This window comes from Heterocephalus glaber, unplaced genomic scaffold (assembly GCF_053883595.1).
Source record: "Heterocephalus glaber isolate CG9 unplaced genomic scaffold, H.glaber_assembly_v1.0 deba00000122, whole genome shotgun sequence".
Taxonomy (NCBI): Eukaryota; Metazoa; Chordata; class Mammalia; order Rodentia; family Bathyergidae; genus Heterocephalus; species Heterocephalus glaber.
Window position 1 is genome coordinate 71,143,998 of NW_028258138.1, and position 27,792 is coordinate 71,171,789.

General features: G+C 33.4%; 1 protein-coding gene and 1 pseudogene across 23 annotated transcripts in view; both read left to right on the top strand.

The window, feature by feature from the left end:
* The window catches only part of Stxbp5l (syntaxin binding protein 5L), a 588,968-nt gene that overhangs the window by 372,612 nt on the left and 188,564 nt on the right, over positions 1-27,792 (top strand). For all 22 annotated transcript variants that reach the window (XM_087209125.1, XM_087209139.1, XM_087209148.1 and 19 more), the window contains one exon: positions 957-1,080. In XM_087209125.1, the coding sequence (XP_087065251.1) occupies positions 957-1,080 (124 nt within the window). The remainder of the gene's footprint in view (positions 1-956; positions 1,081-27,792) is intronic.
* On the top strand, positions 1,092-27,748 carry LOC147830477 (thioredoxin-like protein 4A pseudogene; annotated as a pseudogene). Its single transcript, XR_015450535.1, has one exon. The product of XR_015450535.1 is annotated as a thioredoxin-like protein 4A pseudogene (transcript).

The window sequence follows — 27,792 nt, forward strand, 5'->3', positions numbered from 1 at the left end:
CAATTATCTGTAACTCTAGTAATACTTATTGTTTAGAACTTTTCTTACACAAAAACACTCATACACAAATATGCATATACATATGTATATATGTGTTTGTCAACATTTCCAAATAATAATTATGATAAGTATTCATATACATCAGTCTTCCCTGTATTGAAATTCCATTAAGGAAAAGATGTTGAAAATATCTGTTCTGCTTTTTTGTCTACTAGAACTTCTCTCATTGTACTTAGCACATTATCCAAGTTTTGTTAATTTACTTATTAGAAAGAATACCAAGGGTTTAGAAATGTGTGTGTATGACATTTACACTTATTCATTCAATAGATATTTGTTGAATATATACTTTATGTAACATACCATGCTAGCACTGGGAATATACTAACTTGCATATATAGAATAATTACTTTTGAATCTTATCTAATTTGAAACTATTGAATATACATTACCATGGAGTCTGGCACATAGGTTGCCTGTAGATGGTAGCTATTATTTATATAATTTTATATATTTATAATTTTATATTATTTATATAATTTTTTCAATAAGTGGAAATAGGCCTCTAGCTTACAAGAAATTATTTTCAGTAATTGTGGTTTTACTTTTATGTAAACAAATTTTCAAACAAGTATCACAATATGCAGGAAGGACATAGAATTGCAATGAACTAATGATATTAGAAAACTAATGTAAATTAATGTAAACTAATGTAATATAAACTAATGATATTAGAAAATTTATTTTTTTTTATCTTAAGAGATGAGTTTAGTAGCCTCTTATAAGTTTGTAGAGTTGAAGCCAAAGACAGTTTGATTGGGATCAGAAAAAATTTTTCTTAAATGTTATTCAAATAAGAATTTTATGTTAAAATATTTTTCTTTTGGAATGTAGAGTGATATAACATATCTACTTTCCTCCCCTATTCTACTTGTTTTTAATTATTATTTTATTAGGCTATTCATTCAATTGATTGGCATCATGAAGGCAAACAGTTCATGTGCAGCCATTCAGATGGTAGCTTGACTTTATGGAACCTGAAAAGCCCAAGTCGCCCTTTCCAGACCACAATTCCACATGGTAAGATATATGCTTTCCAAAGAAATAAGACACTAGAGATACAGTGCCTTGACTTGAAATAAGGGTGGTGGTATCAGTATATATAATAGAAAAAGGTTTTTGATTCTAAATATTTTTTCTGCCAACTCACTTCACTTTGTAAGCTATCCTTAGAGGCTGTCTCAACCAAAAATTAGATAATGCATGGTTGATAATGGATCTCTTCTAAGGTAGAAGTGATAATATATAGGAAATTAGGACAGTTTCAAGGGTTGAATAGGAATTGAGAGAACAGAAGTATACTGATCTGACTTTCAAAACTAATTCTTGTACTAATTGTACTGTCTTGTTTTCTAGATTCTTCCATTTATTTCCATTCTTGCCATTTTATTCTACTAAAATATGAGAACTGTAGTTGTAATTATATGTTTTATTTATCTTTTTATCTTCTATAATGAAAAGATGATTTTAATCCAAAGAAAGGATTTACATTTGATAAGTATATTGAGGAGATCAAAAATTCCATGTTTGCCTCATACCTTTGGTTATTTGTAAGCAGGGAGAGGTCAAAACCTAACAGTTAATTACACATTCTGCTTTATAGTTTCTGAGCATATCACTCACTATCACATAATCTGCTTTACTAAGTGATTCCTCTACATTTAGATGCCTACTTAAAATGCTTTTTTTAGAGGTTGCCATTATAAGAAACCTTAAGTAGGTATTTGCTATACATGCCACTCGGGATTAATTATTTGCTTCTAAGATAAGTTCCCTGCACTCCCTTTCCCTTATTTCCCTGATTTATCATGCCTTTTATATGTAAATGTATCACATGATATATTTATAAATTTTCTTTTTAATTCCATGTAATATCAAAATTCAGTTTTGTTTTGGTTTTTTTAGCTCAACTGAACATTTAACACTTTCATGTGTTGACCACATTCATCTTTGCTTTATCAGTTTGGGTTGTTTTCTATAATTCTTCTTTCCTGTTGAAATAAAGCTCTATTCACAGATTGTTGAAAACATCAACATCTGTGTCTTTCATAACATATAAATCAGATTAAATCCCTACTGCATCACCATCTCATAGATAAGAAGCAAGTACCAGTAATTTTGATACTAGAAACATCCAATATGTATCTATCTACATTCTGTAGGTTTATTTTGTTCCTTTTTGTATTAGTCATTTTTATTTTGTAAAATAAAATATTCTCTAAATGCCATTTTAGTTGTATCTTATGCTCTTACATATAATTTCATTAATGTTATAAAATTTTTATTAATATTAAATTTAAGGATTTTTTCCTTTTCCTATTATAATTCTCCTTTGACACATGAGTTATTTAGATATATGTTTTCAAGTATCTAAACATTTTTTGTGTGTGATGGATTCTAAGAGTGTAACCAGAGAATGTAATGTGATACTAGATCTATAAAATTTACTGAGATTTGCTTTATAATTAAAGCATAGCCAGTTGTCCTCAACATTCCAAGTGTTCTTGGGAAGAACATACATTTCTTTCTTTTTTTTTTTTTTAGAACATACATTTCTTAACTGCCTTATGAAGGTCAAATTTAAAGTTGGATTTGTGTAGATTAAATTTTTGCCAATTTTTAGTTTGATATTTAAATTTCAAGAAAGGTGAGTTATATTTTTATTATAATGGATTTTTTGTCATTCTGTTCACTTCTGATTTATATTTATTAAAAATCAAATAGGGAAAGGTGATTGAGAGCACTTATTCAATTTTATGTGATCTTACTGATACTTGTCTAGTGCTACCAAATATTGAGATAGTAGCATTAAAATTTTTTAACATAATTATAGATTTGCCTGTTTCTAACATTTTTCTGCCCATTTTTGCTTAATGTATTTTGAGGTTTTGTTATTGGGCATCTATTAGGTTTCTGATAGAGTGCATATAGTTGAGTCTGGTGTTTTTATCCAGTCTTAGTGTTAGAATGTTTAGTTCATTAATGTTAAATGTAATTACTGACAATTTTGAATATAGGCCTACTGTTTCATTACTTGTCTTCTATTGGTTCTATCATATTGTTATTGTTTTTCTTTTTACCCTTTCTGTATTCTTTTGAATTATTTGAATATTTTAAATAAAATTCCATCTGAGTTTATACATTTTTTTATCTTCACTTTTTACTTGGTTGCTCCAGAGATTACAGTATAGTTCCTTAAATACTCAAGGTCTTTTAGAGCTAACATTATAACAATTCACATAAAATATGGAAAGCTTGTAACCATTTAGATCTCTTTGTCTTACTCCACTGTCTTTTATGCTGTAGTTATCACTTGATATGCCTAAATTTATTGTCATGGCTTTTGCTTTTAATATTCATGTGTATTATTTAATTAAGAAAAAGTCTCTTGTATTCCTATTATTTTATTTTGAATATTTTTTAGAATTTCATGTATGTCTAGAGGAAATTAATTCAATTAGCTTTCTTAATCTAAATATCATCTTTTTTCTGAATTCCTTTTTTCTTTTATAAAAGTGTTTTATTACATAAAAATTTAAATAGCTGACATAAATTGAATAGTATATCTCATTCAACTTCAACGTCAATTAATCATGTGCAATTTTAGCATATATTAGAATGAGTTTCATTTTGACATATTTGTACATGCATATTTATTTAGGTTGGCATGATGCATTTTCCTATAAATGGAATAATTTTGTGCTTTATTGCTGAATAATACCCTATTGTGTGATCCCAAGCTGTTTCATGTCTTAACTCTTTTGAATTGTACTGTAAAAAAAAAAAAGACTATAGTGACTGTACTAATTTACATTTCCACCAACAGAGTCTGGGTGCTCCTTTTCCATACATCTTCTTCAGCATTTATCGTTATTGTATTCTTCACAATGGCCATTATAATTGACATGAGATGGACCTTCGATGTAGTTTTGATTTGTGTTTCTCTAATTTGTCTTCATTCTTAAAGGCTATTTTTGGTACATTTGGATTTCTGAGCTGACTTTTTGTGTTTTTTGTGCATTGTTTTTACATTTTATTAGTGTAATTTTACAAAATATTGGACTTTTCTGTGGTATTCTCACTCATGCATATAAAATATGTTGATCATATCCAACCCCTCATTACCTTCCCTTATATATGTCTTCCTTTTCTCCCTGACCCCCTTCCTCTTGTCTAATAGTCTCTCTTATGTCATCTTTCTTTTCTAAATTGCACATATTAGGGAAAATATGTGATACTTGCTTCTCGGAGTCTGGCTTATTTCACTTAACATGATGATCTCCAGTTCCATTGATTCTTCTACAAATGTCATGATTTTGTTCTTTGACTCAATAGTAATCCATTTAGTTTTTTAAAATAATGAAGTTTTGTCTAGCTTCCATATGTTGTGAGTGAAGAATCTTCTATGGTTTCAATATTGCTTTACCTGTACATAATGTGTTATTTCTCTTCTGGTTGTTTCCAACCAATATTTTATATCTCTTATTTTCGGCAGGTTAGTGGTGTTTTACCTAACCTTGGCTTCTTCAACTTTATTATTCTGTGATGAGTTTTACTGAACTTTGTTTTTCTGGTACTGAGAATTGGTCCCAGAGCTTTCATACTGAGATGAATCTCCAGCCCTTTTCATTTTTTAATTTTTTAGTTTTATTTTGATATTGTCTCACTAAGTCACTGAGTTGCCAAGGCTGAGCACAAAACTTGCAGTCTTCCTGCCTTAGTATCCCAGAATGCCTGGATTACAGGCATGCACCAGCACACCTGGCTCTAAACTTCTTAAACCTAAAAATTTATGTTTTTCATAAAAATTGGAAATTTTTTAGTTATTTCTTTCCTTAAATACGCTTTTTTCTCCTTCATTGTCTTTCTATGATATCATCATTTGTCTATTGGAACTTTTAGTGTTATATATCTGTCAACCTGTTCACTTATTTATGTCAATATATTTTTCCTCTGAATTTCAGATTGGGTAATTGTTATTGACCTGTCTTTAGTTTACCTGTCCCTCGCATCTTAATTCTGCTGTTAAGACAATCAGTTATTTTTTATTTCAATTTTTCCATTGATACTTTTTATGTTTTTCTCTGCTGAGATTTCCTTTTCTTATTCATTATGAGGATTACTTTCTTTTAAGCATTGAACTCAGTCATAATATATCTTTTTTAAAATTCTTTTAGTGGTACATTATGGGTATACAATACATTTACATGTCTCTTAATCTTTTATCCGATAATACCAACATCCACTTTACCTTAAGGTTGGCCTCTGTTCCCAAATGGTTGATATTTTCCTGCTTCTTTATATTTTGATTATATTTTACATAATGTAGATATTATGTTGTGTTGCCCTAGAATATGTTTTTGTTTCCCTCCCCTCCTTTGTCATTGTCTCTCCTAAAATTAGAAAGCATAAGGAGAAGCACTTCATTATTTTCTAGAAATCAAATTTTTCTATCCTGAAAAAGATACATTGTCTGAAGCTCAGGTTGTTAGACAATGGTGGGCTAAAAGGAAAAGTACAACCTATGAGGCTGGATTCTTCTGTTTGAATTGAGATTAACACTGTGATGGCATTACTTTTATAGCTGGTTCCTCAGACATTGACTTTCTTTCACAGTAAAAGTTTTGAATATATAATCTTCACTCACAATACCCTTAATTAAACTCACAGACACATACACACATACGTGCAGCATATTTTTACATATATGACATTATATCAGATCCTATAAAAATAATAATGAAACTGTTACTCAGAAAGTCATTTCCATAGTAACTACTTTTATGTAACCTTTTTCTGGAAATACTAGCTAATATAATTAGACCTCAAAAATGGGTTATGAAGTTTAAAATTTTGGGAAGAAAATTTGAAATTTTAGTAGCTTTTTGATAGTGTAATTTCACAATTGAAAATAAAAACTAATTAGGGAAATTATTATGTATGACATTAGAATTCTGTATACAATACAAACAAAATATGATGGATGAATAAATAACACTGAAATAGTTTTAAGTAAGAGCACACACATGAATACCTTGGAGTAAACATTAAAGTAAGTTTCAAGTATTATTTCTATTATGGGACGTAAACAGGAGACTTGAATAAATGAAAAACCTACACTTTGTGTGCATAGGATAGACTCAATATTGTAAGAATGTTATTTACCTGTATAACGCTTCACAAATTCAGCTTGTTGCCAAGGAAAGTAATAGTGTTTTTTTTTAATTAGATGAGCTAAAATGCAGAAAAAATAAATTTAAAATAGGTGAAGTATTTAGATAGGGATTAAAGGTCAATTATAGGTCATTTAGGGAGTTAGATATCCTTAACAGTTTTTAACAAATTAGAAAAATATTGAATACATAGGTTCTTACATTTTTTTTAGAAAGCAGTCTTATTTACAATACTACCAAAAGTACATAGGAATAAATTTAGCCAAGAAAATGAATGACCTCTACAATGAAAATTACAAAATGCTGATGAAACAAATTGGAGAAGACAACAGAAAATGGAAGACCTCCCATGTTCATGGTTTGGAAGAATTAATATTGTTAAAATGTCCACACTATCTAAACTGATTTACAGAATCAGTGCAAATACCTATCAAAATACTAATGACATTCTTCCTAGAAGTAGAAAAAGAAATCTTAAAATTTGTATGGAAGCAAAAAAGACCCCAAAATAGATAAAGCAATCTTGGACAAAAAGAACAAAGAGGAATCACAATAACTGTTCTCAAAGCATACTACAAATGAGAGACTTCTGGGAAGATTGCCAAATGGTAAGCAACAATTCAGCCTCTCCAAGATTCAGAATCCAGACACTGGAAAATAAAAACTTGTGGAGGAAAGGAGGTAGGGCAGGTGAATCCCTGAGACCCAGGAAAGAGCTAGTGAGGAAAAATGGAGCCTATGGTAAAATTGGAGAGACAGATCACAGCACAAGGAAGAGGCAATCTGCACTTTCTTCAGGGCTTTTGGTTCATGGTTCATGAGAAAGGAAGGCAAATCTAAAGAGATGAAAGCAGGGAACTCCAGAGGCCTTCAGGGAGAAACACAGTGGTGGAACAGATCAGTGATGCTGTGTACTTTTAACAGCTGGTAAGTGACTGCAATCCAAGCATCTGCCATATCCCCTGGAAGACAGTGCTTGGTTGGATGCTATTTTAGGGAGGGGCCAAATGAACCCAGGACTCAGAGCAGCCATAGGTTGACTTCATTTCAGGGCTCCCAGTGTTATCTTCCTACCATGACTGGGTGAGGGACAGCCATAGGAGGTGTCCATGGTCAGGCAGCTGTAGTCAGGCTGGCAAGAGACACCCAGAATGTTTTAAACTAAATGGCCCAGGTCCCACCCTCATGACCAGAGGCCAGGTTCAGCCTGAATCTCCTTGGATTTCAAAGCCCCAGAATTGGTACCCTCCCATAATCCTACTACCTTTTTGCTGGTGACTTTATCTGGCACAGATCTGGGCTCTGACTGCTTTCTTTGTCTATCAGCAAGAGCAAGAACATGTCTTGAACTGGACACTATCCCAAAACTATAGGTCCTGGAAGATAACCACAAGGTTGAAATCACAGAGAATTTTTTTTTCTTTTTGTTTTTGTTCATTTGGTTGGGTTTGTTCTGTGATTGTGAGCATTGTTTTTAGCTTTTTTTGTTTTTATTTTCTTTTTCTCTTCTTTCCTTCCCTTCTGTCTTTACCAGGTTCCTGAAACTTGGGTAATCCTTCTTTGTCCTTCTGCCTTGTTTGTAATCTTTCTTTTTTTATTTCTCTATTTTTCCACTTCTTTCTTTTACATTTTTCCCCTTATTCCTTATTTTTTACTCTCTATGTAGTCTCTTCCTTTTTCCCCTTTTTTTCTTCTATTTTTTGCCAGTAGTTGTCATACCTTTACCTTATTCTGTAAACATCCTTCTATTCCCAAATAGAAGAATTCCCTTTATTACTACTTCTCTTTCTCGCTTCTCATACCATAGAGTTTAAGGCTTTGAAGTTTTCCTTTTGCATCTCCCTCATTCCCAAACCCTAAATCTTTAATAGTGTGACCATAATCATTGTTATTCTTTTGATAATTGACTCTGTAAAATTACTGTTGAATTCTTATCCACCATTAGTGAAAATATAGCTGCAGTATTTAATACAAATTAGCTATGAGTCAATACTTGGGTGATATTTACAACATAATTGCCAGTTTCTTTATGATTAAGGGTGATACATAACTGGTTCTTATGATATGTTAATATCTAATTTGTCTTGGGTGATACTACTGAAGCTAATTTACTTGATACTGACAGGGTCCCATAACTGTCACTATTTCTCTGCAAGCCCACAGCCAGATTGTTTTTGTGACATTAACAATACTAGAGTACATTCCTAGAGAACCTTGTTCCTGGGCTAACTACACTGCATTCGTCACTCCCAAATTAATAAAAGTGGTTGGATTTTTGGGGTGGTGGCAAAGGATTATAGTTAGGGGGGCCAGGGATTTAGCTCAGTTGTTACACCGCCTGTCTCGAAAGCACAGGGACCCAAGTTCAATCCCCATTATCAAAAAAAAAAAAAAAAAAAAGGATTATAGTTAGGGATACCCAAAGCAAATGACTGCAAATCAATGAAAGAAATCAGATCTTTATACTAGCATCAAAGTCTTTAGACTATAGGCATCCACAAATTTAAGCACAAAAACAATAGAAACATGGGAAGAAAAGTCAACAAAATGCCTCCCAAAACTTCAGTTCTCCTGAAGCCAAACCAGGGAGCACTGAGGTTTAAATCACAGACCTGAATTACTTGAAAGGTTAACGGAGGTTAGAAAACAACTCAAAGAGCTATTTGATGGGATTGGAAAATATATAAGTAAATAGATAATGAAAGTAATAGCCCAAAAGATACAAGAGCTCTCAGAAGACACTAATAAAAAAATAAGTGAGCTAAACAAAATGGTACAAAACATAACCAGTTTACCACAGAATTAAGAGACCATGTAAAAGTTTTGATCAGAAATCTAGGAGATAAAAATCATATTGAAAGTATAGGCAGTAGTACAGAGCAATGTGAGGACAGAACTTCAGAACTGGAAAGCAGTGATGGCTTCAGAGACATCCAACAACTGCTAGAAAATTCAAAGAAGATTAACAAGTATAACTGGTATTGCCTTTTTTTCTCCACACTTAAGTCACTTTCTCCTTTCATCTTTGAGTCCTTCTTTCCCTTCACCCTCATTTTCCTTCATCCTTCTTCCTGTTCCTGCTATCATTCTACCTTCTTCAATAAATGTACTACTTAAAACATACTACACACTACTACTACTACTACTACTACTAATAATAATAATAATAATAATAATTGGGGTAAGTAAAAAACCAGAAGACAACACAAATGGCATAAAAAGCCTATTCACAGAAATAATGGCACAAAACTTCCCAAATATAGGGAAAAAATAAACATGTAGATAAGTGAGGCATATAGAACCCCAAAGAGCCATAACCAAAAGAACCTCTCCACTGCACATTATACTCAACATTCCAGAAGTACATCACAGAAACAAAATCTTAAAACATGTTAGAGAAAGGCAATGAATCACATACAAAGGTAAACTCATTGAAGTTGTTATTCCTAATTTCAAACAAAGTGAATTTCAGTATTAGACAAAGCTAATAACTGATCAGAAGTCACAAAGAAAGCCACTACATATTGGCTAAGAGAACAATTCAACAGGAAGAGTGAACGTTTACCACACCCAACTTCAAAAAACAAACACTGATGGACATGAAAAACACCAATACAGATAAACACCAATACAATTGTAATGGAGGATGTCAATGTCCCACTGTCATAAATGGACAGATCAACTAGACAAAAAATCAACAACAACAAAAAAATCAAACCTTTTTGATTCAAATCTTTGAACAAATGAATTTAAGAGATATCTACAGAGTGTTCATCCAACAACTACAGAATATACATTCTTCTCAGCAGCATGAAACTTTCTCCAAATTAGACCATATACTAGCAAATAACTCATGCTTAAGTAAATGCAAAAGAATCAAAATTACCCCATGCATATTATCAAACCACAGTGCAATGAAACTAGAAATCAATGGCCAAAGACAACACAAAAGCTATGCAAACATATGAAAAAGTATACACTCTTGAATAATCAGTGGGCCACAAATGAAATCTGTAATCTACAATCAAATGATAATGTCAGTATGAAATATTGGAACCTATAGGACACAATGCAGTTACAAGAGGGAAGTTTATAACAGTGAATTCTTACATCAGAAAATTAAAATGAACTCAAATAAATAAGCTAACGGTGCACCTCAAGGTCCTAGAACAATGATGGCAAAGTTACAACATCATTGACCACTCTAAAGAGTTCACCATCACTGTCCTAGAAAATCAAGAACAGTTGAAACCCAAAGCTAGTATGAGGAAGGAAATTATACAGATCAGGGCAAGCATTAATGAAATTAAGACTAAAAAATAATACAAAGAATCAATGAATCAAAGTGTTGATTCTTTGAAAGATTAAACAAAGTGGACAAATTCTTACCCAGTCTTAGCAAAATAAGGAAAGAATAGTCCCAGATCCTTGGAATTAGAAAAGGAAAAGGCAAAACCACAATGAATTCTGCTGTAATCCATATTATGAATAACTGTTCTGAGAATCTGTAGTGTAATAAAATGGAAAATTTGGAAGATATGAATAAATTCCTAGATACATATGAATTACTAAAGCTGAACCAAGAAGATATAAAATCCTGATTAATCCAACATCAGTCTGTGAAGCTGAAGTAGTAATAATAATTTATTTAAAATACTGCTAACTAAAAGATGCTCTGGTTCTAACTGATTCACTTCCAAATTCTACAAGAATCTTTAAAGATCTAATGCCAGTACTCCTCACACTTTTGAGTGAAATTAAGAGGGAAGCAGTGACCTCAAAGACGTTCCTGGAAACAAGAATTACCTAGATATGAAAATTAGAAAAGGACCCAACCAAAAAACAGAACTGCAGGCCAATGTCAAAGAACATAGGTGCAAAAGTCCTTAATAAGATACTGGCGAGCAGAATCCAGCAAATCAACAAAAGATCTACATCATGACCAAGTTAGATTCATTCCAGGGATGAAGGATGGTTCAACAAATGCAAATCAGTAAACATAATACACCACATAAACAGAACCAAGGACAAAAATCACATGATCATCTCAGTAGATGGAGAAAAAGCATTTAACAAAATCCAATATCCATTCATCATAAAAGCACTGAAGAAAATAGGAATAGAAGGCTTTTATCTCAATCTGATAAGAGCCATCAATAACAAACCAACTGCTACCATCATACCAAATGAAGAGAAGCTGAAAGCTTTCTAAAATCAGGAAAAAGACAAGGATGTCTGCTATTCCCACTCTTGTTCAAATAGTTCTCAAATTTAGCTAATGCTAGAGCAATTAGACGAGAAAAAATAGAGTATTGATAGGGAAGGAAGAAGTTAAATTATCATTATTTGCTGATGATGTAATATTCTACATAGAAGACCCCCAAAATACCACTAAAAGACTCCTAGAACTAATAACCAAATTCAGTAGCATAGCAGGTTACAAAATCAGCACTCATATTCAATGGCATTTCTGTACACCACTAACAAACTCAAGAAGGAAATTAGGGAAATAATACCTTTCACAATAGCATCAAGAAAAATGAAATGGTTTAGAATTAACCTAACCAAGGCAGTGAAAGACCTCTACAATGAAAACTATAATACTGTGAAAAAGACTGAAGAGGATATCAGAAAATGGAAAGATATCCCCTGTTCCTGGATAGACAGTACCAATATAGTTTAAATGGCCGTATTTCCAAAACTGTTACATAGATTTAGTGAAGTCCCAATCAAAATTCTAACAATATTCCTTACAAAACTGGGAAAAGCAACCCTAAAATTCATATGGAACCAGAAGAGACTGAGAATAGCAAAAACATTTCTGGACAATAAGGGCATAGCAGTAGGCATCAAAATCTTGGACTTCAAGTTACATTATAAAGCTACTGTGACAACAATCCCATGGTACTGCATGAAAAAAAACAGACTTGTGGATCAATGAAACAGAATAAAAGATACAGAAAAAATTCCAGGCACACTTAGTTACCTTATCTTTGACAAAGGGGCCAAACACTTTCATTGGAGGAAAGATAGCCTCTTTAACATAATGCAAACTTGCTGGATACCATGTGCTGAAGGTTGAACCTAAACCCATACTTCTTAGCATGCACTATACAAAAATCAAAATGAATCTATATCTAAATATTAGAACAAAAACTCTGCTGGAAGACAAAATAGGTAAAATTCTTGAACATGTAGATGTAGGCAAAGACTTCCTGAACAAAATCCTCATTGCACAAGAATACCACGAATCAATAAATGGGATCACATCAAATTAAAAAGATTATGCACAGCAAAAGAAACTACCAATAGAGTGAAAAGACAACCTACAGAATGGGAAAAAAAAACTTTGCTAGCTGCTCCTCAGAGTATTAATATTTAGAAGAAATAAAGAACTCCAAAGAATTAGACTCGCCAAATTTAAAGACAATAAAAAAAGACAACTGAAAGGAATAGACACTTCTCAGAAATGACCAGTACAAATGACCAATAAATTCATGAAAAATGTTCAATGTCACTGTACATTCAAGAAATGAAAAATAAAACAGCAATGAGATTCCATCTCACTTCAGCAAGAATGGCTGTCATCAAGAAATCAACCATGAACAAATGCTCACAACTCCGTGGGGAGAAAGGAACCCTTCATTGTTGGTACAAGTGGAAAGTGATGCCACCACTAAAGAAATAAGTATGAAGATTTTTTCAAAAAATGAAAAAGAGAAATTTCATTTGACCCAGGGTATCCCCCTTCTAGATACAGTCTCAAAGAGTTAAAGACATGATACCACACTGATTTATGCATACCCATATTTATAGCACCACAATTCATAATAGCTATATCTTGTAAACAACCTATATGTTCATAAATGAATGAATAGAGAAAATGTGACATTTATACACAATGGAATACTACTCTGCCATAAAGAAGGATAAACCTGTAGGAAAATGGATGTACCTTGAGCCATAATGTTAACATAATTCAGACAAAAGCTTTAATATTACATAGTTTCTCTCATATGAAACTCAATTTATATATAAAGCATGAAATAAATAGGAAAAAAGTGAGAGAAATTTATTGCTGTCTAGTGAGGACAATGCATGTAAAAGTGTACTTTAATACAATTACATGTGTTTTACATTTTTTGGCGTATTAGTCTTATTTTTAATATGTATATATGATGATTAACTTTGTGAAATGTTAAAAGATAAATGAATCTGATGCTGGCAAAATTAAAGAGAGGTAGAAGGAGGAAGAAAACAATTGAAATTTGTTATTTACATATACCAGTTCTCTGCAATGAATGTAATCATTATGTGCTGCAAACATGTACTAATAAAAATCTCCCCCCCCAAAAAGTAACCAAGATAGAGCTAAAGTAACCAAGTCAGGATGGTACTTGTATAAAAACTGACATAGACCAGTAGAAGAGATAAAATATAGATTCCAGAAATGAATCTGCATTACCAACAGTCTACTGATTCTTGACAAAGTCTCAAAAAACATAATGGAAATGGACAACCTCTTCTGTAAATGGTGCTGGGAAAATGGATGTTCATGTGAAGAAAACTGAAACAACTAATATTTCTTATTACATACAAAAACTCAATGGATCAAAGACCTAAATATAAAAACTAAAACTCTAACATTACTCATGGAAAACATAAATGGAGCACTTCAAGACATTCATATAGCCAATTATTTTATAAATGAGATCCCAAAAGCACAGAGAACAAAAGCAAAAATAAATGGGATTATATCTCATTATGAAACTACTGTACAGCACAAGAAATAGCAGAAATGAGACAACATACAAAATGAGAGAAAATATTTGCAAACTGTTCACATGACAGTATAAGTATGTAGAATGTATAAGGGGCTCAAAATTCACCTCAGTAAAACCAATAAATATAATTTTTAAAATTGATAAATGAACTGAATGGATAATAATCAAAAGAAGTAATACTAATATCCTATCAGTACATGAAAACTTGTTCCACATCACTAGGCATCAGAGAAGTGCAAATGAAAACTCACACTTCACTAAGAATGGCTATTACTAAAAAAGCAAAATATAGCTAAGTGGTGGGTAGAGCACGGAAAAAAGCTGGGCTGGGGATTTAGCTCAGTGGTTCTGCTGCCTGCCTTGTAAGCACAAGGTCTCAAGTTTGATCCCCAGTACCAAAAAAAAAGAAAAGAAAAGAAAGAAAGAAAAAAGCAATGCTTAAAAACTGCTGGCAGGAATGTAAAATAGTGTGACTATTAATCACGATATGTTCACTTAACTGGATTACAAAATTCATAGCAAATTAGTAAATCACTGTTTAGGTTGCATTTGTGGGGTGTTTTCAGAGAGGAGGGAACCCCTGCCCATGTGGGTAGTACAAACCATTGGGTTTGTATTCTGGATGGAAGGAAAAGAAAATAAGCAGAAAGGTGACAAGCATTTTAAGGAGCTCTATTTCACTGGAGTGTGTGTGTCTTCTGTTGCCAGTCATCTGTAAACATCTGATTCAAGCTTCTTCAGCTTTCCAGTGAAGAATCTTACCAGACACTCTCCAGGAAGCTTCCAAGCCTTTGCTCTTGAAGTGGTGCTGTATCTTTGATCCCTCTTGTTCTGTGGCTTCTAGCTTTTTGAACTGTGTGCTAAATTGGATCTTCTGGCTCTCTAGTGTGCAGCTGGCTATTGTGGACCATTCCTGCATCTAATCTTTAAGCTTACCAAATAAATTTCCACTTATATAAATTCTATGGGCCGGGTATTTAGCTCAGTGATTTCACCACCTGCTGTGCAAGCACAAGGACCCGAGTTCAATCCCCAGTACCCCCCCAAAAAAGTAAATTCTATATATTTTTTCTAAATACTATATATTATGTATTCTCTCTCCATGTATATGTGTATATATGTATATATATATGTATATGTATACATATGTATGTGTGTGTGTGTAATCTACCAACTTCCTCTAGAGAACCTTAACAGTACAATTAGTGTAGCCATTATGGTGAACAATATGGAGGTTCCTCAGAAATCTAGAAGTAGATGTACATAAGCTCTTACTTTTCTGAGTATACAAATATTTAAAGGAAATGAAATCAGCACATCAAAGATATAACTTGTGCTCCCAAGGTTATTGTAAAATATTTAAAAATTGACTATTAAGATCACAAAGAAAATCTTAAATTTTTTAAAGTAGGAGTAATGAAAGTATTCTTTGATGGCATTGGAGTGAAATTGAATTAATTTAAAAAGTAAATATTCTTCTAGTGAGATTGGAATAGCATTCAAACCAAATGGGAAATAAATATAAAATTGTACAACATGGGAAATTTATTGAAAATACAATATCCTCAAACTAAGGAGATCATTTGTGAGAAGGATTATAGGAAAACACAAAACATAGATTTCCACTCAAAAGTTAGAAAAGAACAGGCGGGATGCGCTGGTGTTGTGGAGAGGAAACTCGTGCTCTGCTCCCTGCCGCAGAGCCGGCCCGCGCCGGGAAGTTGTACATGCTCCCGCATCTCCACAACAGCTGGCAGGTGGATCGAGCCATCCTCTCGGAGGAGGACCGAGTTGTGCTCATTGAGTTCGGACACTACTGAGATCCTACCTGCATGAAGATGGATGAGGTTCTGTACAGCATAGCCAAAAAGCAATAGCAGATGATGGAGGAATCTTCCTCCTCTTGTTACAAGCCTTGTTTGGATATCTCAGGTGTTTTAAAGTTAAAAATTTTGCAGTTATTTATCTCATGGATATTACCGGAGTACCTGGCTTCAACAAAATGTATGAGTTATATGATCTATGTACTGTCATGTTTTCCTTCGGGAACAAGCACATCATGATTGACTTGGGCACTGGCAACAACAAGATTAATTCTGCCATGGAAGACAAGCAAGAAATGGTTGACATAATAGAGACTGTGTAGCGTGGTGCCCGTAAAGGCCCCAGCCTGGTGGTGTCTCCCAAGGACTATTCCAGAAAATACAGATATTGAAGTGCTGTCGTCATAATCTGTGCAGATAAATGCTGTGGAGATATTTGCATGTGGAAATAATTTCTTTTTTTTCCCCATTAAGTTTATTGGTACATTTTAGGTATAAAATATAGTTACATTCATCATTGGGATCTTGTACCATTACATGAGTATCTTGCTTCTTATTTTTTCCCCTTCCCTTGCTCTCCCTTCGCCCCCTCCACCCTTCTCTATTTGCAAAGACTTTGTTTCCATTTTTTTCCTTTTCTCATATTTTTTCTTTCCCTTTTTTCCTTTCCCCTACCCCTCCCACTTCCCCTGCTCCTTTAGACCTTTTCTTCCTGTTACACAATATCAATTATACATTTTTTAAATTACAATATCAAGATCTAGGAGACATTACCACAGATTTTACAGAATTTAAAAAGATATAGAAAGCATATTACAAAAATCTGATTTGAAATAATTTTGACAACTTCTACGAAGTACCTTGGAAGACAAATTAATGAAACTAACTCTGGAGGAAATATAAAATTTGAATAGCACCTATTAAAGAAAGTATATTCCTAGCTTGAAAACCTACCTATATGACAACAGCAGGCTCATATACATTTTAACTGATAAATTATGTCAAACAATTAAAGCAGAAAAAAGAAGGAACACTTCTCCCCACATTTTAGGAACTCAACATTGTGCTAATCCTAAAACTGGATAAAGATAATAGAAGAAAAAAGTATGAACATAGATAGAAATTTGTTTAACACAACAAACTATTAGGAGTCAGATATGGCAGTATGTAGAAAGTGGTTTTGTTATAGGGATGGCAGTGTTGGTTCAGCATTGGAAGATCCACCCGAAAAGTCATCATTTTAACAGAGGAAAGGAAAAAGCCATATGATCCTGTCACTAGTTGGAGAAAAAGTATTGAACTAAATTCTACAGCTGTTCATGGTAAAATCTATCAGGAGACTAGAAGAAGAACAGAACCTTCTCAAGAGATAAAAGACATGCACTCCATACTTCCAGCGAGAAAGCCTTGTATGAATGGAGAAGATACAATGCTTTCTCCTTAAGGTGGGGAACAAGGGCAGACATGCTTACTCTTTATCTGTCCATTAAACTTTGAAACCTAGGCCCAACCAAAATAGTCTGGCAATAAAATGACACAATTAGGATAGGATTGGCAAAGTAGAAGCAAAATCTTTATATGTAGATGAAATGATCATCTACAGAGAAAATACTAAGAAATCTCTAGAAGCCCTTAGAACTTGTACTTGAATTTAGCAGGATTAGAAAACACAAGGTATATATAAAAATTCAGGTCTGTGAATACTTGCTATAAATGAAGAATTGGATATTGAAATTTAAAAGTTATGTAGGAGTACAAAGGACCTAGAAAAGTTAAAAAAAAACAAAAATAAAAATCAGTGTTGGAAGACATTTAGTACCTAATTTTAAGACTTCTTCTAAAGCTACAGTAATCAAGGCAGTGTTGGTGTAAGGAAAGACATATAGATCATTGGAATAAAACAGAGAATCTAGAAATAGAACCACACATATATGGTTCGCTGAGTTTTGGAAGATTACTTAACATTATCATTTTATAGAATATAAACTCAATTCAAGAGCCGAGGAAGAGATAGTGTTTTCAGCAAATGGCACTAGAACACCTAGTATCCGTATATAAAAAATTAACCTCAACTCTTTATTTCCATACATAAAAATGACTTGAAGGGATCTATGAACCTAAATATGAAAGCCTAAAAGTATAAAACTTTAAGAAGTAATTATAAGGGAAAATATTTATGAATTCAGGGTAGGCTAGAACCACCTAGGATACAAAAGACATGATGTGTAAAAGAAAAAAATTGATAAATGAGATTCCATCAAAATTTAGAACTTTAAATGACATCATTGAAATGAAAAGTAGTCCTTAAACAGACCATATTTACAATGCATATAACCTATGATCAGAATATATAAAGAATTCTTAGAGCTCATTAATAGACAACCCAATTAAAAAGTAGACATAAAAAGATGATAAATAGCCAGTATAGCACAAGGAATGGTGTGCAACTCTAGAATCAGAAAAATACTAATCAGTACAATAACATGATTGAATTATACACTCATTAGGAGATGAAGTTAAAAGTTTTAAAAGCCTTGTCATGACTTTTTCTTTTTGTTGGATTCTCCCCCTTTGTGTTTAATTTGTCATGCCCAATGGATTCATTCTGCTGGGTTTCCTGGGGTTGTGATCCTCATTGTCTTTTCCTAGGGTATTGTTTAAAATTTGTTGGAGTGCCAGTTTGGTATTCATGAAGTTCCTGAGGTCCTCTTTATCATGAAAGTATCTTATTTCTCCATCCATTTTGAAAGATAGTTTTGCAGGGTACATGAATCTGGGTTGGAGGTTGTTTTCCTTTAGGGCTTGAAATACATCACTCCAAGCTCTTCTTGGCTTGAGGGTTTGCATTGAGAAGTCTGCTGTGATTCTGATGGGCTTTCTTTTGTATGTGATTTGTTTCTTTTCTCTCACTGCTTGTAGAATTTTGTTCTTCCGTTGGATTTCTGGAATCCTAACTATTATATGCCTATGTGTAAATTTTTTTTGATTAAGGCTAGCTGGAGTCCTATATGCCTCCCTTATCTGTATGTCAAGTTCTTTTCCCCTCCTTGGGAAGTTTTCTGCCATCACTTCTGTGAACAGGTTTTTTTTATGTCATCTGCACTTTCTCCTTTTTCTTCATTGACTCCAACCAGTCTTATGTTATTCTTCTTTGGATCATCTAGCAGCTGCTGGATTGATTTCTTGTGTTCCTTTACAATTTTAAAGCAATTTTTCTTTTCCTCCTCACTAATTGCAATCTTTTCTTCTATATCTGAAATTCTCTCCTCACATTGGTTCATTCTGCTGTGCAGACTTTTGATGGAGTTTTTAATCTCCTGGAAATCTGTTTGCATCTGTTTTATGGATTCCATTTGTTTCCTATGTTGGGATTCCATCATGTTCCTCAGCTCCTCTGTTTTTTTATCTGTGTCCTCTCTAGATTTATGAATCATGTCTTGCAGCATGAGCACAATCTTTGCTGTTATCTGAGTAATTATTTCTGATTTCATTTTTCCCAGATCCTCTTTTGTTGGCAGTTCAGAGAGTCCAGGTGGTTGAGTATCAGAGTGTTCCATCTCGTTTCCCTTTGGGGTTGCTGTAGGTGATCCAGAAGTCTGTTTTTGAGGCTTGTTTACGTGTCTTCTCATTTCCCCAGGCAGGGAGGTATGCTTCTGGCACCCACATCGCTTACCTCCTCTGCCCTAGGAACTTGGGATGGCGGTAGGGGAGCTTCCCTCTGGGTGCTGGGACTGGCTCACCTTGTGTGCCCTAGGAGCTTGGGATGGTGGCAGTGGAGCTTCCCTGGAAATAATTTCAAATGTTAAGCCTTTGAAAAATTATATGGATCTCAGGGGCTGGAGGGTCCTTGAGTAAGGGTTGCATACCTTAACTAATTGAAGCAAATAAACACATGATGAAGGAACAGTCACAGTTGTTAAGAAATTGTATGGATTATGGATTTTGATAGTCAAAAATTATTTCCTTTTAGACTAAAATCAAGGTGTTTGTCCTGTGTGGATGTTAAGTTTTGCATACTTGGCTTAGTTCTCAGGTTATGCCATCAAAGGACCCCAAATAAAATGGCCTCAACAACAGAAATTTATGGTTTCACAGTTCTAGAGGCAAGAAATCTGAAAAATTGTTGGTGGGGTTAGTTCCATCCAAGATTGTAGGGGAAAATCTATCCCCAGACTCTGCTGGCTTCTAGGCCTTGTTGGAGATTGCTGGAAGTCAGTGACTGTAGATGCTTCACCTCGGTCTCTACCTCTGCACAGGTAGTTTCCTGGTGTGTGTGTGTGTGTGTGTGTGTGTGTGTGTGTGTGTCTATGTCTATCTCCACATTCTCTCTTTTTATAAAGACACCAATCACATTGGATTAGGACCCACCCCACTGCAGCATCATCTCAACTAATTACATCTGCAAAGACGCGTTCCAGATAAGGTCACAGGCTGATTTTGGGATAACATATTCAATCCATAACAGAATCCAAAGTCTCAATCTTATTCTCATTATAAAAATGATATAATACTGATTGTTTGAACCTTTCCTTTAAGGAGTAGAACTTTTTTACTTTCCTAAGATTTTTTTTTTTGAGACAGCATCTCACTGTGTAGTTTAGCATTTCATTATGTAGTTCAGGCTGGCCTTGAACTCAAGGCAATCCTCTTGCCTCAGTCTCCTGAGTACTGGGATTACAGACATACACCCCACATCCGACCTACTTTCTTGAGCTTCTGTCTGATGTATTTGAACACATTATGTTCCTGTGGAAACCATGACCCTTCAGTCCACCCAGTGACAAATCTCTTTATTACACTCCGATCTTATTTCTCTATCTCTTATCAGGCAGGGGGTAGAGTGGTTGGAGCCTCCCTGTCACCTCTTGGTGCACATCTTTTGTCTGATATAAAGTGAGTGAATGGAGTGGGGTGCAGGATATCAACACACCTAGAGCAGTCTTCAGAGCTGTTTGCTGCCTGCTGAGTGACCCTGGGGAGTCACTTTGTTGTTGCTGTTTCTCACCTGAAAAGGGAGAGTCTTGTCTGCCTTGTGCACACATGTTGATAAGTGGGAAGCACAAGGCACCTGCTAGACATGTGGTGGAGTGAAAGTGCTCACTGCTGTTATAGTAGTTCGTTGTTAAAATATAAGTGAACTTAGAAAAGAGTGAAACATTTCTTACACATACGAGTGCATTTTAAATGGATTTAAAATTCATAAGCAGCACCTAGTATACAAGAATCCCTCAGTTCAATCCCAAGCACTGAAAAAAAATCAAATGCAAATCTATAATCACTATCATTAATTTTCCCTTTTATGAAATAGAATAAAGCCATATCACAGTGTTATAAGATCCTGGTGAAAAAAATCTGTTCCTCTTATGTCCCTGACATTTCTCTGAAGATGAGAAAACAGCTAGAATGCACATGTGCAGATGCCCAGCATCACAGTTTATGAAGAAAATGCAATCAGAACCACAGTGAGCCATCACTTCACACCACAAGGATGCTAGATTCAGAATGTCAGACCAGCAAGGATTGGTGAAGATGTGGAAAGATTGGAGACCTTATAAACTGCTAGCAGGGATACAAAGTGATATGGCCACTGTGAAAAGCAAGCAAGCACATACTAAGAAATATAAACATGTTGTTGCCACTCAACCCAGCCATACTATTCCTAGGTATCTACCCAAGAGACCTGAACAAAGGTCCACAGAGAAACCACAAAATGGTTATTCACAGTAGCCACAATGTGGAAACCAAATGTCTGTCAATGGATGACTGGATAACAGAATGTGCTACATCCATACAGTGGAATATTCTGTCATTTAAAACATGAAGTGCTGATTCATACTGCAATGTGGACAAACTTTGAAAGCACGACTGAGAGGCCAGCCACTGCACAGTGTGTGGTCCTGTGAATGTAAAATGTGCCCAAGAGCCAAGCTCATGCATATAGTGCATTGGTGGTAGCTTAATCCTGGGAGGGGTAGGAGTAATGGGAAAAGGACAGCAAATGGGGGCAGAATTTCATTTGAGATGATAAATGTCTTCTAAAATTGTGATGGTTGAATAATGTATGTCTTGTTTTGTTTTGTTTTTTTGAGACAGTGTCTTGCTATATATTTCTGGCCTTCAACTCCCTATGTAGCCTAGGCTGGCTTTGAACTCACAGTGATCCTCCTGCCTCAGCCTCCCAAGTGCTGGGATTACAGGTGTGCAGCACTATGCCCAGCTAAAATCATTTAGTTTTATACTTTGAATTGTGTAATATATGATTTACTTCTCTTGCTGGTAACAGCTTTATTAACCATTACAAGCAAAAAGTTTACATTCCAAAAAAAAGTTAGAAAAGAACAAAAAACACAAGAAAAAGAAATCATAAAGATAACACAAAATTTAATGAATTTAGAAAAGTAAAATAGAACAAATGAATAACAATGCTGAAGTATTGTTAATGAAAGAAAACTGACATCTTTAGCTAACCTATGAATACAGAAAGAAAACATGAAATGCACCCTGTGGCAGAAATCACCTTTGAAATGGAGGAATTTAAAAAACTCATAAAAGTGTGTTTTGTACAATTGTGCAAATAGGCTTGAGAACTTGGATGAAATGGATAACCTCCAAGGAAAATACAATTTATCAAAACAGCTGTATGGATAGAAATTGGAATCATATAAGTTTCCTTCAAAAAATTATCAAATTTTTAGTGGTAAAACATCATACACAGTTGATTTTAGGAAGTTTACCAAATTGTCAAAGGTAAAATGGTCAAATATTAGATGAAATTCTATATATGTTGCTCTAGAACATAGAAAAAGAAAAATACAAAATTACACTCTATGGATACACATCTAGGTGATACTCTTTAAGTGAAATAAACAGGACAAACATGTAAATACCGCATAGTTTCTCTAGTGTGAGAAACTGAAAGTGTAAATAAGGACTAAAAGGTATAATAGATAATGTGAAATAGGAAGAAAAGGGGCAAAGAGGAGGGTGAAGTGGGAGGGGTAGGGGAAAGGAAAGAAGGGAATGGAATTAATATGAGAAAACGAAAAAATGGAAACAAAGTCTTTGTAAATAGGAAGGGATGGAGGGGTTAAAGGGAGGGCAGGGGAAGGGAGAAAAATAAGAACCAAGAGAGATCATTTAAAGGTGTAAATTTCCAATGATGAATGTCATTAGGTTGTATACCTAAAATGTACGGATAAAATAAAATTTAAAAAACAAAATTACACTCTATCTCATTATGAATATTAATGCCAACATTGTAAATAAATTTAATTTTCAAATTCTAAATAAAATATTTACAAATGAAATCCATCATCAAATGGATGAAATCATCTAATCTGAAATCCATCGTCAAATCCATATTGTTATTATACTAACAATATAATCACCAAGTGGATTTAATTTAGTAATTGAAAGATTACTAATTGTTATAAAATCCATTAAGAAAATCCCCTAACTAATAAAGCTTAGTAGAATCAATGATTGCCTCTAAAAATGGTGTAAAAGACTTCAACAAAAATCAAACCAATTTCTGATAATGATGTATGATCAATTTGAAATGTTTAATTTTAGTAACTTCCTAATTGAGATAAAATTTATATAATGTATAATTCATCCATTTTAAAGTATTCATCAGTTTTAGTATGTTTAAAGAATTGTGTGATTATCACCACAATTAAAATTAGAACATTTCTAGTACAACAAACCTATACCTATTTCTAGTTACTCCTCTTTCATCTATAATCTCCCAACCCTAAGTATTGTTGTTGATTTATCTACTAAGAGCATTTCGTGGAAATAAAACCATAAAATATGTGGTCTTCTGTCATTGTCTTCTTTCAATGTAGCAGAATTCTTTTAAGATCGAAGTTGTACCATGTTTTGGTATTTTATTCCTTTTTGGTTAAAAAATTACATTTTGTGGATATAACATTTATCCATTCATCAGTTGATAGCCACTTTGGTTGTTTCCACTTTGAGGATATTAGAAATATTTTAGCTATGAACATTCATATACATATTTTTGTGGGGGCAAGTATGGTATTCAATGTTGGTGTATATAGCTATGATTGGAGTTGTTGTGTCATATATCAAAACTCTGTTGAACATTTTGAGAACATGAAAGACTGCTTTGAAAATTGACTGTACCATTCTACATCTCCATCAACAGTGTATTGAGTCTCCAGTTTTTTTATGTTCTTGCCAGTGTTTGTTATCTGACTTTCTGAGTATAGCTATGTATGGGTGTATGAAGTGATATCTCATTGTGGTTTTTATTGGCATTTTATTAGTGAGAAGTGATGTTGAACAACCTTTCATGAACTTACTGCCCATCTATATATCTTTTTCAAAATATTCAAATCCTTTGCTCATATAGAAATTTTTCCTTAATTTCTGTTTTAGGTTGCTTATTGATACTGTACATGTGCAAATAATTGGTCATAAATTGATTTTTAACTCTGCATTCTTATGTATTAGTTCTAATAGTTTAAAAAATAAAGCAACTGAGGAATTATAATAGTTTAGTAGGCTCCTTAATGAAGTCTATACATGTAGCATATTATATGCAAGAATGGTTTTACTTTTTTTGATAACTGAATGCTGTTTACTTATTTTTCTTGTATAATTCCTTTAGCTAAAACTTCAAGTACCATGTTAGCTATAGATGTCAAGAGTAAATAGCTTTCTCTCCTTTATTGTGGAAGAAAAGCTTTTTTTTTCATTAAGTATGATAATAGCCCTTGGTTTTTCATTGGTCTTTTTTCAGGTTGAGGGTTTCTAAACCACATTTACATTCCAGAGAAAAATCTCACTTCTTCATTGTGATATTTTTGCCTTATCTTATCTAGGATTAATAGTGGCCTCATAAAATGGATGATGGCTTCATGCAATGAGTTGGAAAATGTTTTCTTCTCTTATTTTTTTAAGAGTTTGTAAGATACTAATATTTCAATGGTCTTTAGAATTCAACAGTGAAGCCACCTGGGCCTGGGCTGTTCTTTATGAAAAGTGGCTCCAATTACTAATTCATATTTTGTGATTCTTGAGTTTTGATAGTTTATATCTTTCTAGGAATTTATTGATTTTGTCTAGGTTACCTAACTTGCTGACATATTATTATTCATAGTACTCCATTATAATCATAATTCTATGAAGTTGATAATGGTTCCATTTCACTCTTAATTTTAACAATTTGGGTCTTTTTCTTTTTTCATGGCCATCCTAGCTACAGGTTTGTCAATTTTCTTGATCTTTTCAAAGAACCATCCTTTCTTCCAACATTATTGAGGATGATAAAAATTGTATATTCAACGTATATAACTCAATGTTTTCATATAAAGTAACATACTCATCACATCATATCACATAATTTATTCTCTATCTCTATCTCTTGACAACACTTAAAATCGACCCTCTTATGAAATTTGAAGTACATATTATGATATTGTTAACTTAGTCACATTGTGTGTTACGTGTCCAGGTTTTATTCATTTTGAACAATTGAAAGTTTCTGCTCTTAACATCTCTCTAATACCTCATTTCCTCAGGCCCTGCAACAGTCAGTCTACTTTCTATTTCTATGAGTATATTATAGGTTCTCCATGTAAGTGACAACATGCAGTATTTGTGTCTGTGTCTGGGTTCCTTCACTGAGCATAATATCCTCCAACTTCATTCATATTGTCATATCTTTTTAAAATTCTGGTGTGTATGTGTGTGTGTGTATGTGTCATATTTTCTAGATCTATTCATATGTATGCAATTGGTTTATGTATCTTGGCTATTGTAAATAATGCTGCAATTAATACAGTAATGCAAGTATCTCTCTTAAATACAGTACTAATTTCATTTCCTTAAGAAAGTATATCCAGAAACAGTATTGCTGGATTATGTGGAAGTTATATGCTTAATATTTTGAGAAATTATCATACTGTTTTTTATAATGGCTGTACCAGTTTACTTTCCTACCAACAATGCATAAAACTTTCTTTTTCTCTGCATCCTCATCGTCATTTGTTGTCTTTCTTTTTTTTATAATAGGTATTGTAAGAGAACTGCTATCTCATTGTGATTTTGATTTGCATTTTTCTCAGGATTAATGATGTTAAATACCTTTTCATGTGCCTGTTACCCCTCTTTAAATGGTCTTTGAGAAATATCTCTTTGCCCATGACATTTTTAACTAGATTATTTATTTTTTTCCTACTGGGTTGTTGAATTTCTTATGTAATCTGGATATTGACCCTTTATCAAGTATAAGGTTTGTAAGGTTAGGGATGTAGCTTAGTGGCACTGCACCTGCCTGTCAAGTGAAAGTTCTGAGTTCAATCCCCAGTACTGGAAAAAAAAAGTATAAGGTTTGTAAATACATTCTCTAATTCTATTAATTGTCTTTTCATTCTTTTGATTGTTTTCTTTGCTGCACAAAGGTTTTTTTTTTATTTTGATGCCATGACATTTGTCTATTTTTCTTTTTATTGCCTGTGGTTTTAGTATAATATCCACAAAATAATTGTTCAGATCAATATGAAAAAGGTTTTTTTCCTGTTTTCATCTAACCATTTTATAGTTAGGGTTCTACACTTAATTGTCTGGTACATTTTTAATTGATTTTTGGACATTCTATGAGATAAAAGTCTAATTTCATTATTATGGATACAGGTAACCAGTTTTCCCAACACCATTTATTGATAAGACTATCTTTTCCCCATTTTGTATTTTTGGAATGCTTCTTGAAGATAAACTGACCAAAGATGAATAGATTTGCTTCTGGGCTCTCTCCTATTTAGTTGGTCGGTACATGTTTTTATTCCAGTACTATACTTTTTTGAGGGTTTTTTTTTTTTTTTGGTACCAGGGATTGAACTCAAGACTTTGAGCTTGCGAGGCAGACACTGGAACCACGAGCTGAATTCCTGGCCCTGTTTTTGTTTTTTGAGATAGGATCTCTCTTTGTAGTTTAGGCTTGAATTCACTGTGTAGGCTCAGCTGGCCCCACATTTGCAATTCTGTCACCTCAATCTTCCAAGAACTGGAATTACAAGCATGCACCACTGTGCTCAGCTCAACCATGCTGTTTTGATGATGATACCTTCATAATATATTTTGAAATCAATGAGTGTGATAACCTCTACCTTTCACATTGCTGTGCCTTCTTGGGGTCTTTTGAAGTTCCATATGAATTTTAGAAGTGGTTCCCCCCCCCCGCCTTTCTGTAATTCCATTGGGATTTTGATAAGGATCTCATTGAATCTGTAGATCACCCTGCATAGCATGAGAATTTTAATAATTTTTAATTCTTTCATTCCATGAATGCAGGTGTCTTTCCATTTTCTTTTAAGTAACCAACTTTCGTGTTTCCCATTTTAGTTTAGTAATTTCTGCTCTAATCATTATCATTTCCTTCTTTCTGCTTGCTTAACTTTAGTTTACTCTTCTTTATTCTGTGTCTTCACCTGGACTTTTAGGTCATTCAGTTGGGGGTCTTTCTTTTGTAAATGTATATGATTATCGAATTAAATTCCCTTCTCAGCACTACTTTAGCTACATCTGGGAAGTCTGGATATGTTCTATCTTCATTTAATTTTTCTGAAAGTTATTGTTGTTTATTCTTCAACTCATTTTTCTGATATTTATGTATACAACTGAAGCTTTCTTATGGCTACCATTTGTATGATATATTCTTCCTCTCATTTCATTTTCAACCTATTTGTATCTTTGACCTAAAGCATATCTCCTGTAAAGAGCATTTAGTTGGATATTGTTTGTTTTTACACAGACAGTATTCAGTTGTTTAATCTATTCACAACTTATTATTATTGATATTTTGGAGTGTTATGTACAATTTTAATTTTTTTCTTTATATGACAAATTTTTCATTTCTAGTCTTTCACATTAAGTGAATATTTTCCAGTGTAATATTTTAATTTCTTTAATTTTTTTTACTTTTTT